The 21,348-nt window shown below is 47.7% G+C and overlaps 2 protein-coding genes across 4 annotated transcripts; both read left to right on the top strand.

Annotated features, from left to right (window-relative positions):
* Positions 1–948: 948 nt before the first annotated feature.
* PIGS (phosphatidylinositol glycan anchor biosynthesis class S) lies at positions 949–12,824 on the top strand. 3 transcript variants are annotated; one of them, XM_039886120.1, is made up of 12 exons: positions 949–1,046; positions 1,318–1,457; positions 1,543–1,654; positions 5,122–5,211; positions 5,493–5,584; positions 6,755–6,962; positions 7,222–7,364; positions 8,125–8,239; positions 9,582–9,727; positions 10,284–10,384; positions 11,166–11,376; positions 11,739–12,824. In XM_039886120.1, exons 1-12 carry the CDS (start codon positions 1,013–1,015, stop codon positions 12,012–12,014), a joined length of 1,668 nt encoding a protein of 555 aa, XP_039742054.1. In that variant the 5' UTR covers positions 949–1,012; the 3' UTR covers positions 12,015–12,824. The 3 variants fall into 3 exon arrangements, with proteins under 3 accessions (XP_039742054.1, XP_039742055.1, XP_039742053.1); XM_039886119.1 differs by lacking the exon at positions 949–1,046 and adding an exon at positions 1,071–1,187; XM_039886121.1 differs by lacking the exon at positions 1,318–1,457 and having other exon boundaries at positions 1,001–1,046.
* Positions 12,825–13,649: 825 nt separating this feature from the next.
* UNC119 (unc-119 lipid binding chaperone) lies at positions 13,650–19,440 on the top strand. The gene is made up of 5 exons (XM_039886153.1): positions 13,650–13,937; positions 17,385–17,498; positions 18,021–18,123; positions 18,287–18,459; positions 18,724–19,440. Exons 1-5 carry the CDS (start codon positions 13,718–13,720, stop codon positions 18,834–18,836), a joined length of 723 nt encoding a protein of 240 aa, XP_039742087.1. The 5' UTR covers positions 13,650–13,717; the 3' UTR covers positions 18,837–19,440.
* Positions 19,441–21,348: the final 1,908 nt, after the last annotated feature.

Below are 21,348 nucleotides of genomic sequence, written 5' to 3'. Positions count from 1 at the left end.
AGAACCTGCTGAATGTGTTGTGTGTGAACTGGGGAGGCCAAGCTCTGTGTAAAGGGCACAACCAATCCTCCAGCCAGCTAATGACTGCAATATGGGAATGTAGGCCCAGTGCGACCTGACCTGATAGTAACAACATTAGCTAACATTTATAAGCACTTTCTATGTGCTCTTGCCAGGCCCTAGTCTAATTATTTTATGTTTATTAATTCATTTACTACAACATACAACAACTTTATGTAAAGTAGATACTATTACTATCCCTATTTTAATATGAGGAAACAGGCCCAGAGGGGTTAATTAACTTCTCGAGATCACTCAGGAGAAGTGGTAAAGTCAGGATTTGAACTCAAGTGATCAGGATCCAGGGTCTGTGCTCGTGAATTTCCAAGAATTTTGAGTGAAGTATTCAGATTTTTACAAGTTGGAAATGAATTAAAAAATATCGAATGAGCCACATATTCTCAAAAGGTACTACTAGCTTGCCGCCTCCATGTTTGAGGCTTGAGGAGGGGGTGTCTGGAAGAGGAGCTCTATGATTGGGATAATAAACAATGATCGTGATAGGTGACATTTGAGCGCTTTCCGTGTGTCAGTTTCTTTACATGAATGATCTCATTTTAGTAAATATCTCCAGTGTTTAGATGAGAAAACGGGAGACTTAGAGCTGCCCGTGGCCGCCCAAATTTGTATTTAACGACTGTAGAATTTGCGCTCTTAACTTCTGGGGCTAGGAGTGTGTTCTACCAGGAAGAGGCGGACAACAAAATGCGAGCTGAAACCCGTACAGCACCTCCACCGCCCCTCTGGGAGGGGGTATACTCCTTTGGTACTGAGGGTTAGGCTCCTTGTGGATTCTGCCCATCACTCGCCGGCTTCCTCCTGCCTTGGCGACTGCAGTGTCGCTCGCAATTGGCCGTAATCGCTGCTGTGGTCCCGCCCCCCAACTTGCAAGTTTCTGATTGGGGGAGGCTTGTGCAGCTCCGCCCCAGGGCCAGGACAGTCGGAAGCAAGCATGGCGGCCGCCGGGGCCGCCTTTACAGACCTAGGTGCGGGGCATGCGGGGTGGGGCCTGCGACTCGCGGATTGCGAGGGAGGAATGAAGGGCTGGAGATTATGGTGTGCCAGAAGTCCCGCGGACTGGGGGTCGGGGGTCGCTTCAGACAGGATCCCTTCAGACTTGGACTCGGGTCGGTCTCACAGGGATCCCTACGAACGTGGGCTGAGAGTGTGCTTACGGGTTGCCGGGGCTCCGCGTCGGGGGTGGGGTCAGCACCGCGCCCACTTCTGGCGCCTCAGTCGGTATCTCCGTACCTGCAGAGGTGGTCCGAGGCAAGCGCGCTGCCCTCTTCTTCGCTGCGGTGGCCATCGTGCTAGGGCTGCCTCTCTGGTGGAAGACCACAGAGACCTACCGGGCCTCGTTGCCCTACTCCCAGATCAGTGGGCTGAATGCCCTGCAGGTGAGACCTCGATGTGGGAGGGCTAGGGGACAGCCCATCCGCAAGGTACAGACTCAGCTGATGGTCCTGATGCTCCTTCTCATAGCTCCGGCTCATGGTGCCCGTCACTGTTGTGTTTACCCGAGAGTCAGTGCCACTGGACGACCAGGAGAAGCTGCCTTTCACTGTGGTGCATGAGAGAGAGATCCCTCTGAAATGTGAGTTCCTGGCGGGTCAGGCTGCCTTTCGCGTCTGAACTCAGTCCAGAGATGCGTTGGGTAGGAGGAGCGTGGGTGTCCCATAAAGGTAGTTAAAAACCTTAAAGGTCTTTCTGTATGAACAGAAACAACGTGTTTGGTTAGAAGAAAAGCAACTTTAAATTCAGTGTTCACCATTAAGGTGGCAATTTTATTCATAAAACAGTTATGCTGCCTGATCCGAAGCAGTTGAATCTCATTAGAGGATAGCACAGGAAGTGGGATGTAGTGGAAAGAACACAGGATTTGGGATTATGTTGGCCTTGTATACAGGTTTTATTTAATTTAACATTAAACACTTAACTGAGGGTTAGGCACTTTTCTTAGGTACCAGGAATTTGAGGACGACTAAGAAATTGATAATGGTTTTAAGGAATTCACAGTCAGGGAAGAAAGACACTTAAAGAATTCATAGTAGGAGTATATAAGAAACAGAGATTGCACTTAAGAAAGCCTTTAACTGTCTGAGAGGAAAGAAGGGCAGAGAAGGTTTTGAGGGATGTAATTTTTCTAAGCTAGATTTTTAAAGGATCTATAGGAATTCAGGTTAAATGAGGAGAAGAGGGAGGGAGTAGCCTGCTAGCTATTATTGTCCACTATATGCTAGAAACTAGGTGAAGCACTTTATAACATTTTGATCCCCACTTTATAAATGAAAAAACAGACTTTAGAGATTTTAATTTATTCAAGATCACACAGCCAGCTAGTAAGAGGTGGGACAGGGATTTAAATCCAGGCCAGACTGATTCCAGTGTTCAGGCTTTTAGTCAACAAACTATGCTGCCTCCTGTGTAAAAGCCTGCTCCAGGTAAATCAGCATGTTGAGGGAGGGGGTGATCCATGAGCAGTTTTATCTTTCTGCAGTGTGAAGCGAAAGATTGGGAGTGTTGGGAGATGTAGGCTGAGTCCAGACCATGAAGTGCCTGTGTGCCATTTACTTTCTAGCTCTTTAACCTTGGTAACACACACAAAAAATACGTTCAACCTAATGTGCATGCTCATACTTTTTCTTTCTCAAAACAAAAATTGGATTGTACCTCACATGTTAGTTTGCACCTTGATTGTTGTCAAGTTGTCATGGATTTCTCCATATTTAGGGACACAGTATTCAATAACATGGACATACTGTGGAGGTGGTATAGTGGAGTGGCTAAGAGTATGAATTTGGTATAAGAGAGCTGGATTAAAGCCTTGATTCTGCCACTTATTTGTGTGAATTTGAGTGAGGTTGTTTACCTCTCTAAATCTTTGTTTTTCTTATCTGTTAAATAGGGATAGTAGTAGGGTTGTTCAGTTATTTAACAAATATTTGAGTACCTATGTCATATGCTGATGTAGTTGCTAGGCATACAGCAATGAACAAAACAGACAAAAAAGAGGAGAACAGACAATTAGAAAGATAAACAAGTAAAATGTATGTTGAATGATGACAGAAGAAAAATAGAGCAGGGCAAGAGGATAGAGAGGTTTCTTGGGGGGCTGGGGAGGTCATTGCCATTTTAGATAGGGTTGCCAGGGAAGGCATCATTTGAAAACAGGACATTTGAGTAGGGACCTAAAAGATAAAAGAGATGAAAGAGTAAATTGTATAGATATTTGGGACAAGAGCATTTTGGCAGAGGGCAAAAGAAAAGCAAATATAAGGTCCTGAGGTAGGAGCAGGGGTGGTGCCTTTGCAGAGCAGGAAGAACCATACTGTGACTAATGAGATGAATGAGGGAGAGTGTAAGAAGAAATGAAATGAAACCAGAGTGGTAAAAGGGGACCAAACTCACATACAGCTTTTATACTGGATGAGAAAGGAAGTCATTGAAGGTTTTTTTTTTGTTTGTTTGTTTGTTTTTAATTTTAAAACATTACTACCATAATTGTACCTGACTAAGTTAGCAATAATTCCTTACTACCACCTAAATTTTAGTCTACATTAAGATTTCTCCAATTATCTCAAAGGTATCTTTTTATAGCTGATGAGGATCAACACATTAAATTTTATTAAATCTCTTTTGTCTCTTTTATTATACATCAGCTCCCCCTACCCCATCCTGATACACTTCTTTTTTTTTGATTTGTTGGAGAAACCAGGTCATTTGTTTTATAGAACATCTCACATTCTGGATTTGGCAGATTGTTTCCTCCTAGTTTCATTTAACTTATTCCTCTATTACCCATGTTTCATATAAACTGGTAGTTAGATCTAGAGTATGATTAAAATCAGATTCAATTTTTTCGGCAAGAATACTTTATGGTGGGTGTGGTATACTCACTATCATGAAGCTTGTAATGGCTAGTTGTTTTACTTTGAGTGATACAAAGATGATTCAGTGAGTTTAGGTTTTGTCAGCTTGATTTCTGTATTTTAGTTCACTATCAACCTTTCACCTGATCGTTTTAGCATCTGTTGGTATTGGAATCCATTTCAGTAGCTGTTGAAAAATGATAATTTTTAAATTGTATCATTTCTTCTGCATATATGACCTGGAATTCTTCAATAAAGAACTTTCCCAATAAATTTTAGGTTCAATTTGTAAAGTTACAGGGGGTGAAAAAAATCCCTTTGAGATTGCCTTATATATATAGATTAACTTAAGGAGAATTGACATCTTTAGAATATTTAGTCTTTCCATTTAGGAGCCTTGTATGCTTTTTCCATTTTATTTAAATCTTTTATGTCCTTCAGTAAAGTCCTGTTTTTTTTTTTCCTTTTGGTTTTGTACATTCGTTCCTGGGTATTTTTATGTTCTTTATTGTTATTGCAATTGGGATTTTAAAAAACACTTGCTTTTCTTATTATCAGAAAGCTATTGATTTTTTGCATATTCTCCTGTCTAGTCATCTGATTGAATTGTTACTAGTTCTAATAGTTTTTCAGCTGATTTTCTTGGAAAATAGTTAGACTACTTCAAAAAGACCATTTTGCCTTTTTCTTTGAAATAGTCATTTTTTATTTCTCTTTCTTATTACATTAGTCAGGAACTTCAAAAGGAACAGTACTGAATAATAGGGGAACTAGCAAGCATCCTTGTTTTATTACTAATTTTAATGGAATTTATTTAGTGTTTTGTTTTGAAGTATGCATCTTGTTTTTACCAAGAACGTTCATTGAATTGGATTATTTTTGAGTACTTATGTGGTTTTTCTCCTTTCACCTACTCATGTAATGAATATTATAATAAATTTTCCTGTGGGAGAGTCCTTCAGGTTGAATGTAGTGTGTATATAGGCAGAGGCATGAGCTGGGCAGGTGGAAGAGGTAGAACATTGTTTGGTATCATCCATGCAGAAAGCATTAGAATTGGCTGTAGCTTTATGGTATTTCTCTGCAAATAATCATCTTGGTATCTTCAGACGTTGGACAGTGTTAGGGCTAGGAAAGTGGACAGAGGTCTGACACTTGTTTTTCCCATCCTGCTGCTTTCTTTTCTTCTCAGACAAAATGAAAATTAAATGCCGATTCCAGAAGGCCTATCGAAGGGCTTTGGACCATGAGGAAGAGGCCCTCTCATTGGATAGTATGCAAGGTACCAGAAAGGGTGATCACACCATCTAACATGAAGCCCTGTTTTCCCTTCAGATCCCTAAATGTGTAGTTTCCATACCTTGTTTTAACTCCAGAGTCTCTTTGGGAAAGCTGTCAATGAGATACCTTGTGTTTCAGCGTGGGCCACTGAGGGCCAAGCCTGACCAGAGTATCAGCAGGGCATCAGAGGGAGGTGGAGGGGTGGCTTATGCACTCTCTGGGGTCCAGAGGGAGAGGGAATGGTGTTTTTGCTCCTGGCGCACTACCTGCTCTTATCCTCAGAGGCAGAAACCATGTTAGCTGAGCCTCAGGAGCAAGCAGAGGGCTCCCTGACTGTGTACGTGATCTCTGAACACTCCTCACTTCTCCCCCAGGTAGGGTGAGCAGAAGCCGTGGCCTCACCTTATCCCTTCAGCTCTGTCACCTCCTTCTTGTAGTATTGTCACCCATTTCTTCCATTTGCTACAGAAAATGCTCCAAATAAGTTTTTTAAAGAATGCAAATAGGAATTTTTTTCATTGACTCTGAGTCTTTCTAAATCCAAGACTGGTATGTGGTTAAAGCTCCAGTGACCGTTTAAAGTGGAAAAAAAACCAGTAGGGCTGAAAGAAAGAAGCTGGTTTGAGTGGGTTGTGATGGTAATATGGGCAGTACATTGACCTTTTTCCTTTATTAGCACAAGGCTTAGTGGAAGTAATACCATGCACCATTTTCTTTATGGATTTATAATGAAATATTTTTATAAAAAGAGGAAAGAAAATTTTAATGAACGGCTATGTACACAGCCCCAAGTTATAATAGTATAGCAATCTAGCTGGAGCCTTGTACATCTCCATGGTTACACTCCACTCCCTTTCAGCCCAAGGCGACCATATTTTACTTGCATTATTTTCTTACTTTTCTTTCAGGTTTTATCACATACGTTGTATCTCGATAATCAATGTATTTAAATCTATGTATTTTTGAACTTTATATAAACGGTGTAATACATGTTCTGCAACTTTCATTTTGCTTGAAATTTATGTTCGAGAGAATCATCCATGATAATATGTGTAGTTGGATCTAATTCCTTCATTTTTAATCCTGTCTGATGTTTTATTGTATAAACATATTGCAGTTTATCTATTCTATTGCTGATGGGCATTTGGATTGCCCCCAGTTTTTTATTATTACAGATAATGCTGCTGTGAAAATTCTGTACTTGCCTCTTTGCCATGTGCCATTTACTTATATCAAACTGTCCAGTTGTTTATTCTGCCTTTCTTGCTCAGCATGCCATCTCTTAGTTTCCAGCCTGTGGAGATTTAGATATTGTTTGGACCTATGTCTACTAGGAAGGAGAAGGGAACTGATATGAATGAAAACACTCATATATACCCATAGCTCAGAAGTGCTGAGATAATAGTTCACTATGAATCTAAAGAGAAGTGCAGGCCTTTTGGTCAGTGGCAAAAAGGCTGGACTCTCAAAAACAGGAGCCAGAGTGCTCTTCTGCTTTTTCCCTCTAGCCATGGGCTTTCTATCCCTTGCTTGCTTCTCATTAGGACATGATGAGCTACATTGGGCCCAAGAGGACAGCAGTCGTGAGGGGAATAATGCACCGGGAGGCCTTTAACATCATTGGCCGCCGCATAATCCAAGTAGCCCAGGCCATGTCTTTGACTGAGGATGTACTTGCTGCAGCCCTGGCTGACCACCTTCCAGAGGACAAGTGGAGCTCTGATAAGAGGCGGCCTCTGAAGTCCAGCTTGGGTAGGGTGACTGGGCTTTGCTATGGGAAGGGAGAGTGAAATGAATTAGGTGGAGGCATTGGGGCAGAAGGGGAATCTGCATGCAAACTCTTTACTCCTTTCTTCTGTGGTTGCACTTTTCCTTAAAGCATACAGTGTTCCTTATCCCAGTTTTATCCTCCCATTGGTGCCATGTCATTCCAATCGAGAAACAAGTTCAGCCCAGTCAGGGATACAGGCTGCCCATGATCCAAAGAAGCCCCTGACTCCTGTTTCCATAGGCTATGAGATCACCTTCAGTTTACTCAACCCAGACCCCAAGTCCCATGACGTCCACTGGGACATCGAGGGGGCTGTCCGGCGCTATGTGCATCCCTTCCTGAATGCCCTCAGTGCTGCAGGCAACTTCTCTGTGGACTCTCAGGTGAGACTGGGAGCAAGTTGAATACTCCTTTTTCTGGCTGCACCATCTTTTTCAAAGTCCATCCAGATTTAGTGTTTACAGGTGTGGTCTGTTCTTTCAGCCCTTTGAGCTTGCTGATTTGCTAGGAATTTTCTGTGTATGTATATGATTCTGGTGTCTACTTTCCCTCCGTGGTGTCCAGCTCAGGGAATTTTGTCAATGCTTGTTAAAAAACTAACTTCCTTATGGCTCTTTCCAGAACTATCTTCACCAGTTGTGCCATCCTTAAGAAATTTATTTAAAAAAATAACAACAACAGACTTCCTGAAATATGTTAATGTAGTAACAATAAAGATGTAAAGAATGTAGCTTTCTGTATCATACAATGTTCTTTGAGGGAAAATGTGGGAGACATTTTTATCAGGTCTTAGTAGTGGGAGTAATTCTGAATAGCTGTCTTGATTTGATCTTGTGGACACTGAATTATGCTATTCTTTTTTTTTTTTTTAAATTATGCTACTCTTTTGTTTCCCTCTTTGTTTAGGCTACTAGAAAGCCTGGTAAAATATGTGGTTTTTAAAGAACATATTTAGTTTTTTAACTTTACTCTTGGCTGTGTTATTTTTTTCCTATACCTATTTTTCTCTCAGCCCTGATTTTGTGTCTTATATTTTGCCCTGTTGTAATAATTATATTTTTAAAGACATTTCAAATATTCTTTTGGGACAAAGTGGAATATAAATCAATAAACAAAATAACATCTTCCCTCTTTGTTCTCTAGATCCTTTACTACGCAGTGTTGGGAGTAAATCCCCGCTTTGACCCAGCTTCCTCCAGCTACTACTTGGCCACACACAGCCTCCCCCATGTCATCAATCCGGTGGAGTCCCGGCTGGGTGAGCTACTGAGGATAAGGTCTTGCTGCCAGGCTGGGGAGGGATCCTGAAGGCTCAGCCTGGGGTTGGAGATGGGTTATATATAGTGATGGTTCCCAGGTTGGGCATCGAGGAAGTGTTGGGCATCTAGGCTCCTTTTTCATGATACTCTGTTGATATCTACATCTCCACACCATTATATCCAAAAGCATTTATTAAATATGTTTCCCAGCACTTTTTATAAACTAATGGATAGGCTGTGTCTTCCTCTTTGCAAACCGTTCAGGAAAGATATGGTCACACAGGTAGGAAAGATAACAAACGTATATGAAGGCAGAATTTGAATTGGCAGTTTTGCTGTTTGAGGTTGAGGAACCTCGATGCTAGGATTCTAGTTTTTCATTTTTGGGGTGGTACTTAGGAAGAGTAGATGTGAACAAGAACTGCAATACAGGCAAATCAAAATGAGTGTATCATTAGTTGTAGAATTTAAGACATCAGGGCTAGGCCAGAGTGGGCCAAGGGGTATGGGAGGGGCAGCACGTGGGGCCTTGGCAAATTCCTCCTCCCTCCCTTCCTCCCTTTCTCCCTTTCTCCCTTCCTCCTCCTTCCCCCTGCTTTCCCTTCCCTCCCTTCCTCCCTTCCTTCCCTCCCTTCCTCCCTTCCTCCTCCTTCTCCCTCTCCCCTCCCTCCTCCCTCCCTCCCTCCATCTCTCCCTCTCTCCTTTCCTTCTTCATTCAGCAAACAAAGTCTGAGGGACTGCTTTATGATAGTGCTGAGTACAGGGGTAGAAGGGCATTTCATGTAAGGGAATTATGAGCTTAGATGTAAAAGAGTAAGAGCATGTCAACTTTTAGAAAGCTCAGAGGTTAGTGCGGCTGAATTGTGAGAGGGTGACCAAGCTGATGTTGACAAGGCGGGCAGGCACCAGACCATAAAGGACCATGTTAAGGAGTTTGAACTTTAACCTGGTAGGAATGGCTAGCCATTGAAGGATACTAAACAGGGAACTGACATGAGGTCACATCTGTATTTGTACATAAAACGAGTTATAGTAATATAGGTGCAATGTGGCAGCGGCCAAGAGAGCTGACTTAGACAGTTAAGGGAGGCCTGTTAGAGGAGGGGATATTCCAGGGGCATTTGAGGGCTAAGGACGGCACTTCATGTATGTGGTACATCTTGGGAGGATGTTCAGAAGTTCTTCGCCACAGAAACCCAGGACTGGAGGCTATCCTAGTGATTATCTTTGGAGAAAATGAGGCCCAGAGTGAGTGACCAGTAAGCTCGAGGCTGACCTGGAACTAAGATCTAGATCCAGTATGTTTTTGGTTTTCTGACTCCCCTTCTCTTTGTACCACAGGATCCAGCGCTGCCTCCCTTTACCCTGTGCTCAACTTCCTACTCTGTGTACCTGAGCTTGCCCACTCCCCTCTGTACATACAGGACAAGGATGGCGTTCCAGTGGCCACCAACGCCTTCCACAGTCCCCGCTGGGGTGGCATTATGGTAATGGCCATACTATGAGTTCAAGCTTCAGAGACAGACAGATATTCTCTGAAACTGTTCTTCTGTTGTTCCTCTGGTGTCCTCCATGGCTCAGCCGGTGGGAGGGGCAGACACTGGGGAGGTGAGGGTACTGTGTCCCACCCCCCCGCCAGCCCCACTGCTTCTTCTTCAGTATTGTCTATAATATGACCCTTTTGCGTTAAAGTGTTTGCACTTACTGAGGACTCTTCTGTGTACATCTTAGATCTTGGCCTTATTTGTGGGAATCTTGCAAGGTTGAAAACTTTGTCTCTCTCGTTAGACTGGGAGTTTCTCAAGGGTAGGAACTCTAAAATGGGATCAGAAGTCTCTTTGACAGGACTTTTGAGGGGGAAATGGAAATAATTTATGGAAAGCTCCTAATAGGTGTTCAAAAATATTAGCTATATGTTCGGGGTTATAATTTCTAAGGGGCACAGAATATGTCTTCCTTTTCTCTCATAGCCTCCAGAGTGTCTAGGGCAGAGCGGTGCATGGTCCTGGTGTGATGTTGAGGCAACCTCATTTCCTCTTGCAGGTATACAACGTGGACCCCAAAGCCTACAATAACTCGGAGCTGCCGGTGAGAGTTGAGGTGGACATGGTGCGGGTGATGGAAGTGTTCCTGGCTCAGTTGAGGTGAGCTCCTGGGTGATCCACTCGGGGTCATGGCCCATGACTCTGACCATAATCTCCTGAGCTGATTGGAATGAAATGTAACCAGGCAGGGATACCTAGCCCAGAGCTGTAGGAAACCGAGAAAGGTTTCTAAGAATCACTTCGTCCTTCTCTTAAGAAGAACTAGTTGCTGACAAAAACTGTTTTAAGAAAAATAGATTCATTCATGTCAGGTCTATGAGGTGTGATTAGGGGTGCTTAAGAAAATAGTTGTTAATTCTTGTGCCAACTAATATCAATGGCGGCTGCCTGATGCCTTATGTTACAGATCGAAAGGATGTATCTGAGCTCATCAGGAAAGAGGATTCTCATTGATTAGCAGTGTCTGCATGGGTGTAGGATTAGAGAGGCACAGCATGCATGTCTTGTCAGAGATGGTCCTGGATCATCCATTAACTAAGGCTCAGTGGCCTTACTTGTCCAAAGAGAGGGTAGACAGCGTGAGGGGATTAAACTAAGTTGGTGTTACCAAAAATATTTTGTCAAACAATATCTTTTGTCAAACAAGATTTCGGAAGTCCAATAACAGAAACAAGTAAAATCTAAAACACTGATTAAAGCAGGGCTTGGACACTGGATTGCTTAGTGTTGCCACTCACCCTCCAAGACCCTGAGGCACTTCTCTACAACCCCTGTGGGTCTAAGTAAGATTGAAAATCTTAGTAGTTATGCTAGGAATCTTAGCCATCTTCTTTCATCTCCTAGTCTCAGCCCCTTTGACCTTACTTTACTCTTCCTACAGACTGCTCTTTGGGATTCCTCAGCCCCAAGTGCCTCCAAAATGCCTGTTTTCAGGGCCTAAGAGTGAAGGGCTAATGACCTGGGAGCTAGACCGGCTGCTCTGGGCTCGGTCAGTGGAGAACCTGGCCACAGCCACCACCACTCTCACTTCCTTAGCCCAGCTTCTGGGCAAGATCAGTAACATTGTCATCAAGGACGATGTGGCATCTGAGGTAAGTGGACAGGGGATGGATTCTGTGGCCCAGGACTGGAACGGCCAGCAAGGGCCAGGGCGTGGTGAAACTAAAGCCCATTGAGGTCCAGGGAATATAGGGGCATGTCAGCTTTGAATGCCCCAGGCTTCCTCTAGAGGGCAGTGCCAGCCCCCTGGCAGGAGTCCAGAGGGGTTAGGGGGTTGAGGTTTTATGCAGGCACTAAGAAAATACACCATAGCCCTTTTATACTGGTTTCCATATATCCTGGGCGAACTTCAGGCAACCTGTCTTCTGGTAGACAGAAGACACAGTAAACCAATCACCCCACCCCCTTTACCAGTGCTTAGGACTAATCGGTAGTCCACCTGGCCCCCTCCTAGGTGTACAGGGCTGTAGCTGCAGTCCAGAAGGCGGCGGAGGAGTTGGCTTCTGGACACCTGGCCTCTGCCTTCGTTGCCAGCCAGGAAGCTGTGATGTCCTCGGAGCGTGCCTTTTTTGATCCCTCGCTCCTCCATCTCCTCTATTTCCCTGATGACCAGAAGTTTGCCATCTATATCCCACTCTTCCTGCCTATGGCTGTGCCTATTCTCCTGTCTTTGGTCAAGATCTTCCTAGAGACCCGCAAGTCCTGGAAAAAGCCTGAGAAGATAGACTGAGCAGGGCAGCATCTCAGTAGGAAGCCTTTTTTTTTGGCCTGGGTAGGAGGTGTTAGATTGAGGGGCACATAAATGGGGCCTGCCATGAATGACTCCAGCCTCCTCTGTTGCCTCTCTAGCAACCAAAGTGTAACACTCCAAGATGGGCTCATCTTTCCTTCCCTTCCCATTCCTCTGGCTCAGGTCACCCGGCCCCCATCCTTAAAAGATGTATCATCTGGGTCTCCTTATCTGGCTTGAACTTGGAGGCCCATTCCTTTCTCCCTCTGGGTCAGGGGCAGCTCGTGTTCTGCCCTGTTCCTCACAGTTCTCTTGCATTGAGAGGGAGCATTAGGGGAAAGCCCTAGGTTGGTTTCTAGCCTCCTTTCCTCCACATACTTCCCTCTAACCTCTCAGAGAGAAAACTGGCATGGCTCTCATGGAAGAGGCCAGGCACAGGTCCACCCTGGGGCCTTATCCCTTACTCCCTTCCCTCCTGGCTAGCTATACCTGTTGGGTACAGCCAGATGCCTTGCATATGGCAGAAGTTCCCTTCATCCTTTCATAGAGGCGGTGTGGTACAGTGGAGAAAGTTCCAGACTTGGAATCCAACATGCTTGAATTCAAACGCTTGCATCTGCACTTGTCATCTGGGAGCTTTGAATAGGCCATGTAATCTCTCTGAGCCTGAGTTTTTCAATTGTTAAATTAGCACTAATGATATCCTTCCTTATGAAGTGGTTGTGAGGATTAAATGTGATAAGCTTTTGAAAGCGTCTGGTACAGTCTAGGCTCTCAATAAACATTGAATGTGAATTGGTATGATCTGCAGTATGAGTATATATTTTGGTTTTTTTCCTTTATTCCTGTGTTAATAATGGTTTCCTAGTGTCTGTCCTACTGGGCTCATAGGTCCACCTTGCTTCCACCTGGACATATGTCCTTCCTGCCGCTCTATCCTGGAGGGCCCTGTGGTGGCTTAGTCACCTAGGCTGTTGTCTTCAGCATGTCCTTTTTTGCCCAACAAGGCTGTTAACATCTACTTCTGCTTTTTAGCAGGAGGTCTAGGAGAGAATAGCTTGTACCAGTGTAAGACCTCAGATATTAACTCATTCATAAATTCAGAAGAATAATATATTGAGTACGGGCTGCAACGGTCACTGTGCTAGGTGCTAGGGTATTATAGAGAACAAAGACAAGATCCCTGCTTTCCCAGAACTGATCTTTTAGGGGGAAGAGTCAGTGAACGAATAAAACTAACATTGGATGATGCGCTAGGAAGAAAAGCAGACTGATCAGATAGTACTGTAGACTGGGTGCAAGGGAGGGCGTTTAAGCAGATGACCTTTGAGCTGAGACCAGAAGTACAAGAAGAGGCCACCTGAGGGAAGAGCATCCCAGGCAAACACCCTGAGGTGGGAACTCACTTGAGAGACAGAGGGAGGGGCAGAATAGCCGGAGGATAGGAGAGGTAGCCAGGACTCCTTGAAAAAAATGAATGAAGCCCAGGGCGAGCTCCCGCCCTGCTTTTTTCTTGAGTATCCCAGGTCTGCCGGCTCACGGCCTTTCAGCAGGGGTGGGCTGGTGGGGGGCGGGGCCAGGGGCGGGGCGGGGCGGTACCTGAGGCCGCGGCCGGGGGTGGGGCTGCGGACGCTCCCCCTTCTCCGCTCCAGCCGGAGCTGGCAACCGCGGCGGCAGCAAGCGAGCCGCGGCCGGGTGAGGCCATGAAGGTGAAGAAGGGTGGCGGCGGGGCTGGAACAGGGGCGGAGCCCGCTCCAGGGGCCTCGGGCCAGAGCGTGGAGCCCAAGCTGGACCCGCAGGCGGAATCCGAGTCTGGGTCCGAGTCGGAACTGGAGGCAGGCCCGGGGCCCAGGCTGGGGCCATTGCAGAGGAAGCAGCCGATCGGGCCCGAGGACGTGCTGGGGCTGCAGCGGATCACCGGCGGTGAGCACCGGCGAGGAAGCGCCGCCCGCGGGAGGGACTGGGCCCTCGTGGTGCGCGAAGCCCCGGCCCCCGCCCCCTTTCCCGCCCTCCCCCGGCTCCCCTCCCCCACCGGGCACCCCCTCGTCTATTTCCCTTGCCCTTTTTCCTCCAAGCTTGAGGGCTCCATGTCCTCCTTCCCCTGATCTCCTGTGTCCTCTCCTCTCCCTTAAGAGATTTATTTCCACCCCACTCCTTTTTAAGGAATCTATTCCTCTTTCTCGTGGTGGAGGTGGGCAGCAGCTGCAACTGTGACCGTTTCCCTGTGGAGTTTTCAGAGCCCTTTGAGGTCTTTCTCTGCAATAATGAGGAGGGCTGAGTGCAATCTGTCTTCAGGCCCCACCTTGGAGGCTAAGGGGAGGCTGAGTTACTTAGGTGCAATGAAGACCTTAGGTCACCCTGACTTTTATGCCCTCACCTTGGATCCCCCAGGAAGTCTGGGGCTGTCCTCCCCAGGAAGGGACTTGAGCAGGGAGCAGGAAGCTTCATTGGGTTAGCGCTGGGCCATCTCAGGGGAGTGGATTAATGCCTCCCTTAGCCTGGGCTAGGGCCTGTCCTCTTCCTGGAAGCCTAGAGGTCTCCACTGTGGTTCAGTTTCTGAGCTGGACTGCCTAGGTTGAAGTCCTAGCTTTGCCATGTAATTGGCTGAGTGACCTTGGGCAAGTGACTTCACTTCTCTGAGCATGTTCATGTGTAAAATGGGGATAATGACACCTACCTTATAGGGCTATTGTGAAAATAAATTCTCTGATTTTGCACAGTGCCTGGTATGCTGTGCATGTTCTGTAAATAGGGCTCTTTTATGAGTACTCCCAAAGTTCTCACACACTGCTCATGGCTGCTGCCTGGGTATTCGGGGCAGGAGAGGGGGTCATCAAAGTCAGAGAACAAGGACTAAAAAGTCTCGGCAGAGGTGGTGGCTAAGCCTCAAAAAACAAGACGTTTAGAGAGTCAGTGGCCTTCCACCTTGGCCTCATTCAACAGTAACCCTGCCCTGGCTCCTTCTGTGAGAGCAACTCTTGAGGTCTCTCTGTTGGGAGTGGAGCTAAAGGTGCTGGAGTAGACCTGAGCTCTGGAGCTTCAAGAGCAGCAGAGCCCAGGGCTGCCAGACAGACCTGTGGAAGGGACCATGATGGCAGGTCTAGGCCTGTACATCTGTACATCTGGGTCCCTGGGGGACCAGCTTCTCCCTCTTCTTTGAGCCAGGAAGCAGCCATTCTTGGCTGGGCCCCCAGAGTGTTGAGCTGCCCTTGCCCAAGCGGATACTGGTAGATGGAGGGGGCTTGAACCATTTTGATGTTGGTACTAGTTGGCAATAGCATTTAGGATTCAGGTTAGCTCTGGGGCAGAACTTCCTTAAAGGATGTCTGGAGGTCAGGCTGACCTGTCCAGGTCCTAGGTAACTTTAGAGTTTATTTTGCAACTATGGGAGTGTGGCGGTGGGGGGGTGCGTTCCAGCCCACATACCACCATTTATCTCCTTATTTGGAGGAAATTCATAGCCTTTAGAGATGGGTCATCTGGGGGATGAACAGAGAAAGGGGCTTCATGGGAGCCCTTTCCTTTGTAGAAATTGAGAACAGGATGCCAGGGCTTTCCACACTGGTACCTCCTGGTCTCTTCTGACCCTAATCACATAGGTCTGAGGTTTGCTTCTCCCGGATTACTGGGCCCTGAATCCAGCTTAGGAAGCTATTTGTGGCTGAGGGGAAGGGAGCAGTTGTATTCTGAGCCCTAGGCCACTTTGCCCCTACTCTGGCCTTACCCTGGGTCCCAGGCCTCGTCTTTCCCTGACAGAAGGGAGGTAGTGGCTATGGTGTTCCGAGCCATTGACATCCCCCATTCCTCATTTCCTCTAAGGATAAAGAGGTTGATAGGTTGAGTTTGCAGTAGAAGAGGCTGAGTGAGGTTAGACTGCAAGAAGTTGTTCCCAAATGAGAAAACAAGCTCAAAAAGTTGGAGAATGGGGGACGAGGGAGCTTTCCAGGAAGCTGAGATCCTTCTCCCAGTTCTGCTCCTTCCTCTCCCTGTGCACTGCATCTTCTTTCTACCTCTTTGGTCTAGTGCTTACTTTCAGTGAAAGTAAGGTATGTTCAGGGTGAGGTAGGTACTGCCCACTTCCTTTCCTCCTGACTTCTCCCCACCATAGGCTGCGGTGGACAGCCCCTTCCCAAGCCCTGTGTAGTCCCTACTAGACCCTAGGGTGCCAGGTGGCTACCAGGAGAGCTTCATGGAGGGGGCTGCCCTAGGCTTGGGGAAGAGAGAATGACTTTACATTTACTTCCTCTTCCTGCCCCAGAGGAATAGGAGGTGGCCCAGGGGCCTGAAGGGTGATTTCCGGGCCTCTCTGGGGAGGAAGTCATGCTGTTCAGGCCAACAGCACCAGAGCCCCTCACTGCACCTCTTTGCTCCTCCTATTTATTGTCAGGGCCTCCCTGAGAACTTGCAGTTGCTGCTACAAAAGCAGTGAGGGTTGAATCAGGCCCTGGTATTCTTGACCTTCATCAGAAAGGGTCAGCCACTGTTCCTGGTTCTTCTTCTGGGCATTGAGGACTCCCCTTATCCTCATGCACACCCCCTGCTGCACCTGCCACACCCTCTTCCTGTCCTCCCCACTCTGGGAGTGGCTCAGAGCCATAGCTGGGTATGTGACCTTTGAAGGGGTTCCCTCTGTTTGCTAAGACTTCCTCCCATTTGGAGATCAACAGGGAATGGGAGCAAAGTGGCCCCCTTCCCCCAATAGTCCAGGCTCTGGGCTTGAGTCAGCAGAGCTTTGGCTAAGCTGCTTAAGGGAGCTGGGCTTGTATAAGCTGCTTATGAGGAGGTGACTGGTGAAGGAACAGAGAAGGCGTTGTTCATGTGCCCCAGCAATACCCAGGTCAGGGAAAGTCCTTGTCTAACATACCTTGATGTAGTGCCAGGGGCAGCTATATGGTGGGGGTGGGGGTATCCTTCAGAGAAGAGCTGTGTCTCTACTGAGGCTGAGTTGTGTCACCCCCTTTTTAGAGTGAAGTTCCCAAATATGGGACTCTATCTTCTCTCATACTGGGAGCTCCCAAGTAGATTGCAGACCTATTTGGCACAAAGTCAACAAGCCAGCCTTGGCAAAGCAGAAGTTATACTAAGGGCTCTCAACTCCAGGATAGGAGGGAAAATGTGGGGGAGGTGGCTTTGTTCTCTGCCCTTCTCAACTCTGCCCCTCCCTGATCCAAGAGGCCACTAAGTGGAACTTTTTGTTCCCCCATTAGATTCCAATGACAGAGCTATGTCTCCCCCACATTGTGGGGGTTCCCCCAGGGCAGAGGCTCAATCCTTTTTCTGGAAGGCAGTAACCTTAGGGATCAGAGAAAGTAGTAGCTAGTCCAGGGTCCCACAAAAGCTGAGCTGGCAGCAGCCACCTGTCTCCCCTAGACTACCTCTGCTCCCCTGAGGAGAATATCTACAAGATCGACTTCGTCAGGTTCAAGATTCGGGACATGGATTCAGGCACTGTTCTCTTTGAAATCAAAAAGCCTCCAGCCTCAGGTGAGTGGCTGCATGGGCCATTGAGGGAGGTGGGCGAGAGATGTGAAGTAGGCTGCCCAGGGACTCCTCAGGCCTCAGAAGAGTCAGAGCAGAGCTGGGGTTTGGACCCCAGTATGCCCAGGAGTCGCCAAACAGGGTGGGGGACCTCTGCCTGGGGCTGAATCTCTTTTTTTCCTTCCCATCTGTTTCTGGGCTTGGACATTTTAGCATAGTCCTGTCCTTTCAGTTACTGCCAGTCTGCCCTCTGCAGGCCTCCCTGGGAACTGCAGTCCCAGAGACCCCAGGCCTCTGTGTCTCCTGTGGCTCTGAGAACCTCATTTGAAACTTTTGACCTGCTGACCTAGAGTTCCACCTAGAGCCCCCAGGTGGAACTAATTGGCTAAAGATCTGAACCCTCAATGTGCATCAGAATCTCCTGGGGGTTTTAAAAAATTCTGAGAGATGGGGCCCCTGGGGTGAAATACTGGGTGGACATGGGCCCCAGTCTGAAGCCCACTGAGCCCCAGATGGGGTGCATTACAGAGCGGTTGCCCATCAACCGGCGGGACCTGGACCCCAATGCTGGGCGCTTTGTCCGCTACCAGTTCACGCCTGCCTTCCTCCGCCTGAGGCAGGTGGGAGCCACGTGAGTTACTGGGCCAGGGGGCGAGGGCTGGGGGTGAGGGTGAGGGTGGGAGTGAGCCCTTCCTGAGTTCTTACTGAGCCTCTCTTAGGAGCACTCTATCCTGAGCTTGGTTGACTAGTTGACTTCAAGGCCGAGCTCAGCCCTGGCCCCTTCTTTCATTCAGGGTGGAGTTCACAGTGGGAGACAAACCTGTCAACAACTTCCGGATGATCGAGAGGCACTACTTCCGCAACCAGCTGCTCAAAAGCTTTGACTTCCACTTTGGCTTCTGCATCCCGAGCAGCAAGAACACCTGCGAGCACATCTATGACTTTCCCCCTCTCTCTGAGGAGCTGAGTGAGTGGGCAGGGTCCTGTGGGCGAGGGGACTCAGAGACACCAAGCTGGGGGGAGTGTGGGTCTGACTCCCTTTCTTCTCACCCTGGGTCTCTTGTGTCTGGCCACCATTCTCATGTCACCTATAGGGAAACTTGGTCTCAAAGAGACTGGGGGAACTCTTTGAGGTTTTTCAGCTTGTCCCTGTCCCATAGTCCTGAAGGCCCTGCAGTGGCCTGGCTCAGGCTCCTGACCTTTGCCCCAACTGGCTGGGCCTCTTTTGCAGTCAACGAGATGATTCGTCACCCATATGAGACACAGTCTGACAGCTTCTACTTCGTGGATGACCGGCTGGTGATGCACAACAAAGCAGATTATTCCTACAGTGGGACACCCTGACTCCCCAAACTGCCCCCTACCTTAGGAGGGTCCTGGGCCCTAAACTGTGACTTCCCCAACACTTATCTCTCAACCCCAGGTCTTCTGCCTGGGGAGTGTTCCAGGAGCCCTGGACCCTGAGTCAGTGTTGGGAGGGAGGGTGCCTAATATCCCCAGTCTGTCATGAAGCTCATGGCAGACTGGCCTGGCACATGGGGTGGGGTAGGGTGGTAGTGGGGCTCTTTGCCTCCGTGTCCAGGAAGGCCTCCTGTGAGAAGAGTAGCCAGGACTTCCGGACAGCCTAGCTGGACCTCTTGAGCCCAAGTTACAGAATAGCGTTCCCCTACCCAGGCTTTGATTAGGTTGGGGCATGGACCCATTCCTTGTCCCCTGCCCACCACCGACAGGCCATTTAGATTTGTAAATTCACAGATGAAGATCAGTGGTGGGTTCTGGCTGCCAAGCTTCCCAAGGGAGTCTGGGGCCTCACCTCAGCCCTAGCTTCCACCATCAGGGACCAAGATACTGCCTGAGGTATGGGAGAGACCAGCCCAGATTGCCACCTGTGGTAGGGGATGGACCAACTGTACATAGTTTTCAATAAACTCTTTCTCCTTTTCTGTTCTCTGGTTGTGGGCCAGCATGTGTGTGTGTTGGGGAGGAGGAGGGAGCAGGCAATAATATGGTCCCCAAGTTCTCTTGTTTCCTGATCCTCTTGGCCACCTAGAGTCAGCATTTAGTACATGTTGCAGCTGGAAAGGGTTTTTCCCTTTGTGAAGGAGACCCAGACCCTGAAAAGGGGAAGCTTTGATCCAAAATTGTAGCCAACCCTGACAGAATAGGGCTGGGACGAGGACCCCAACTCCACAGTGAAAGGGAAGGTATGATAATGTGGTTTTGTTCTCTACCCTACCTTCTCTGATCCCCTGAGACCACTAGGACCACCAGGTTGTGCTTTTAGCCCTCATCAGAGAGAGAAGGTGGACTGGGCTATGGCTAAGGCTTGGAGCCCTCTTGTTCTCAGCTGCCTTGGGGATCCCCCTGGCCTGGCCGCCCTCCATATAACACTGCCCCCAGCCCTATCGCAGACCCAGAGGAGTTCTTCATTTCCTTAATCGAGGAAATTCAGGAACTGAAGTGGGTGGTGAGCTTACCTCACACTACTGTTCTAGGCACTAATTTGGATACACCTGGTACCAGGCCTCTCTGGGCTGAGGAGTTAAATCTAAGTGCAATTCAGCTGGCTTCTGTGGAGCCCTTGCTGGGAACCAGGACCTGGGCTGAACTCAGAATTCTAAAGTGAGCGAGACGGGAACAAATACTTGCCTCCAGGATAAGATGGACTGGACATATATAGGAGCAAGAGTCACCTGCTTGAAGGATTCTGGGGAGGATTCTCGAAGAAGGCAGCGATGGAACAGGTGCTTGAGAACGCAGGATGACTGACAGAGATGGGGGAGAGAGCATTTAGGGACAGGGAACAGCATAAAGCAAAGGATTGGAGGCAAGATGTCAGGTGTGTTCAAGAGAGTGAATATTTATGATATGAAAGGAAGACAGATCTGTGGAGTCTTGTTCAGGTGTTGGGGCTTTTCCTGAGGAGGATGGGGAGGCCACTGAGGAGGATGACCTGGTCACATCTGTGGCTGCTGAGTGAAGAGTGGATTAGAAAGAGAGACATTAATAATAAGAGCTAATATACATTGAGTGCTGGGCCCACGCTGGGTGCTTTATATGTGTTAACAGAATGCTCACAATCATTTCTAGGAAGGCACTACTGTTATGCTCACTGCAAAATGCAGGCCCAGAGAGGTTAGTTTGCCTTGCCCATGTTGCCGGTATTAAGTGGCAGTGTCAGGATTGGAATCCAGGCAGTCTGACTCCAGGGTCCATGCACTATCATACTCGAGGCAGAGGGACGCTGAGGAGGGTGTTGCAGGAATTTGGGTAAGAGATGAAGGCAACCTGAATTAGGTCAATATCCATGGAGACAGAAATAGATGAAGTTGAGATTTTTAAGAGGTGAAATCTCCAGGACTGGTGACTAATTGGATGAGGAGCCTGGAGGCAAGGAGGAATGACGGCTGAATCCCTGGTTTGTGACCCAAATGTTGAGTGGGGAGGGGTGTTATTACTGTGCTTGGGAACCCAGGTTGGATCAGGGAGATGATAAGTTCAAGCAGGGACCTGCTATGGTGTGGTACAGATATCCTGGAGGAGGTGAGCAGGAGGACACAGGAAATTTGGATACTGAGACCAGGAAGGGGTGGGGGCTGGAGATGGTGATGCCTGAAGGTCATTGGTCACAAAGTGGTTGCTAAAACTGTGATGGTGACTGAGATTATGGGATCCCCAACTGTCACTACTGGTGTTTAGTGAACAGGGTGCAGAAATGCCACATGTCTTCCAATTAATGGGACACTCAGTGCTAATGGTCCACACTCCTAACTGAAGGTCACTGAATGAAAGCGTCTAACCCTAGGGAAGGCCAGGGAGGTTTTGAGAGCAAGGTGGTGGGAGAGGAACCAGTGAT

This window comes from Pteropus medius, unplaced genomic scaffold (assembly GCF_902729225.1).
Source record: "Pteropus medius unplaced genomic scaffold, Ma_sr-lr_union100, whole genome shotgun sequence".
In the NCBI taxonomy this organism is placed as follows: domain Eukaryota; kingdom Metazoa; phylum Chordata; class Mammalia; order Chiroptera; family Pteropodidae; genus Pteropus; species Pteropus medius.
The sequence above is the reverse complement of the archived record's forward strand: the minus strand, read 5'-3'. Positions and strand labels throughout refer to the sequence as shown.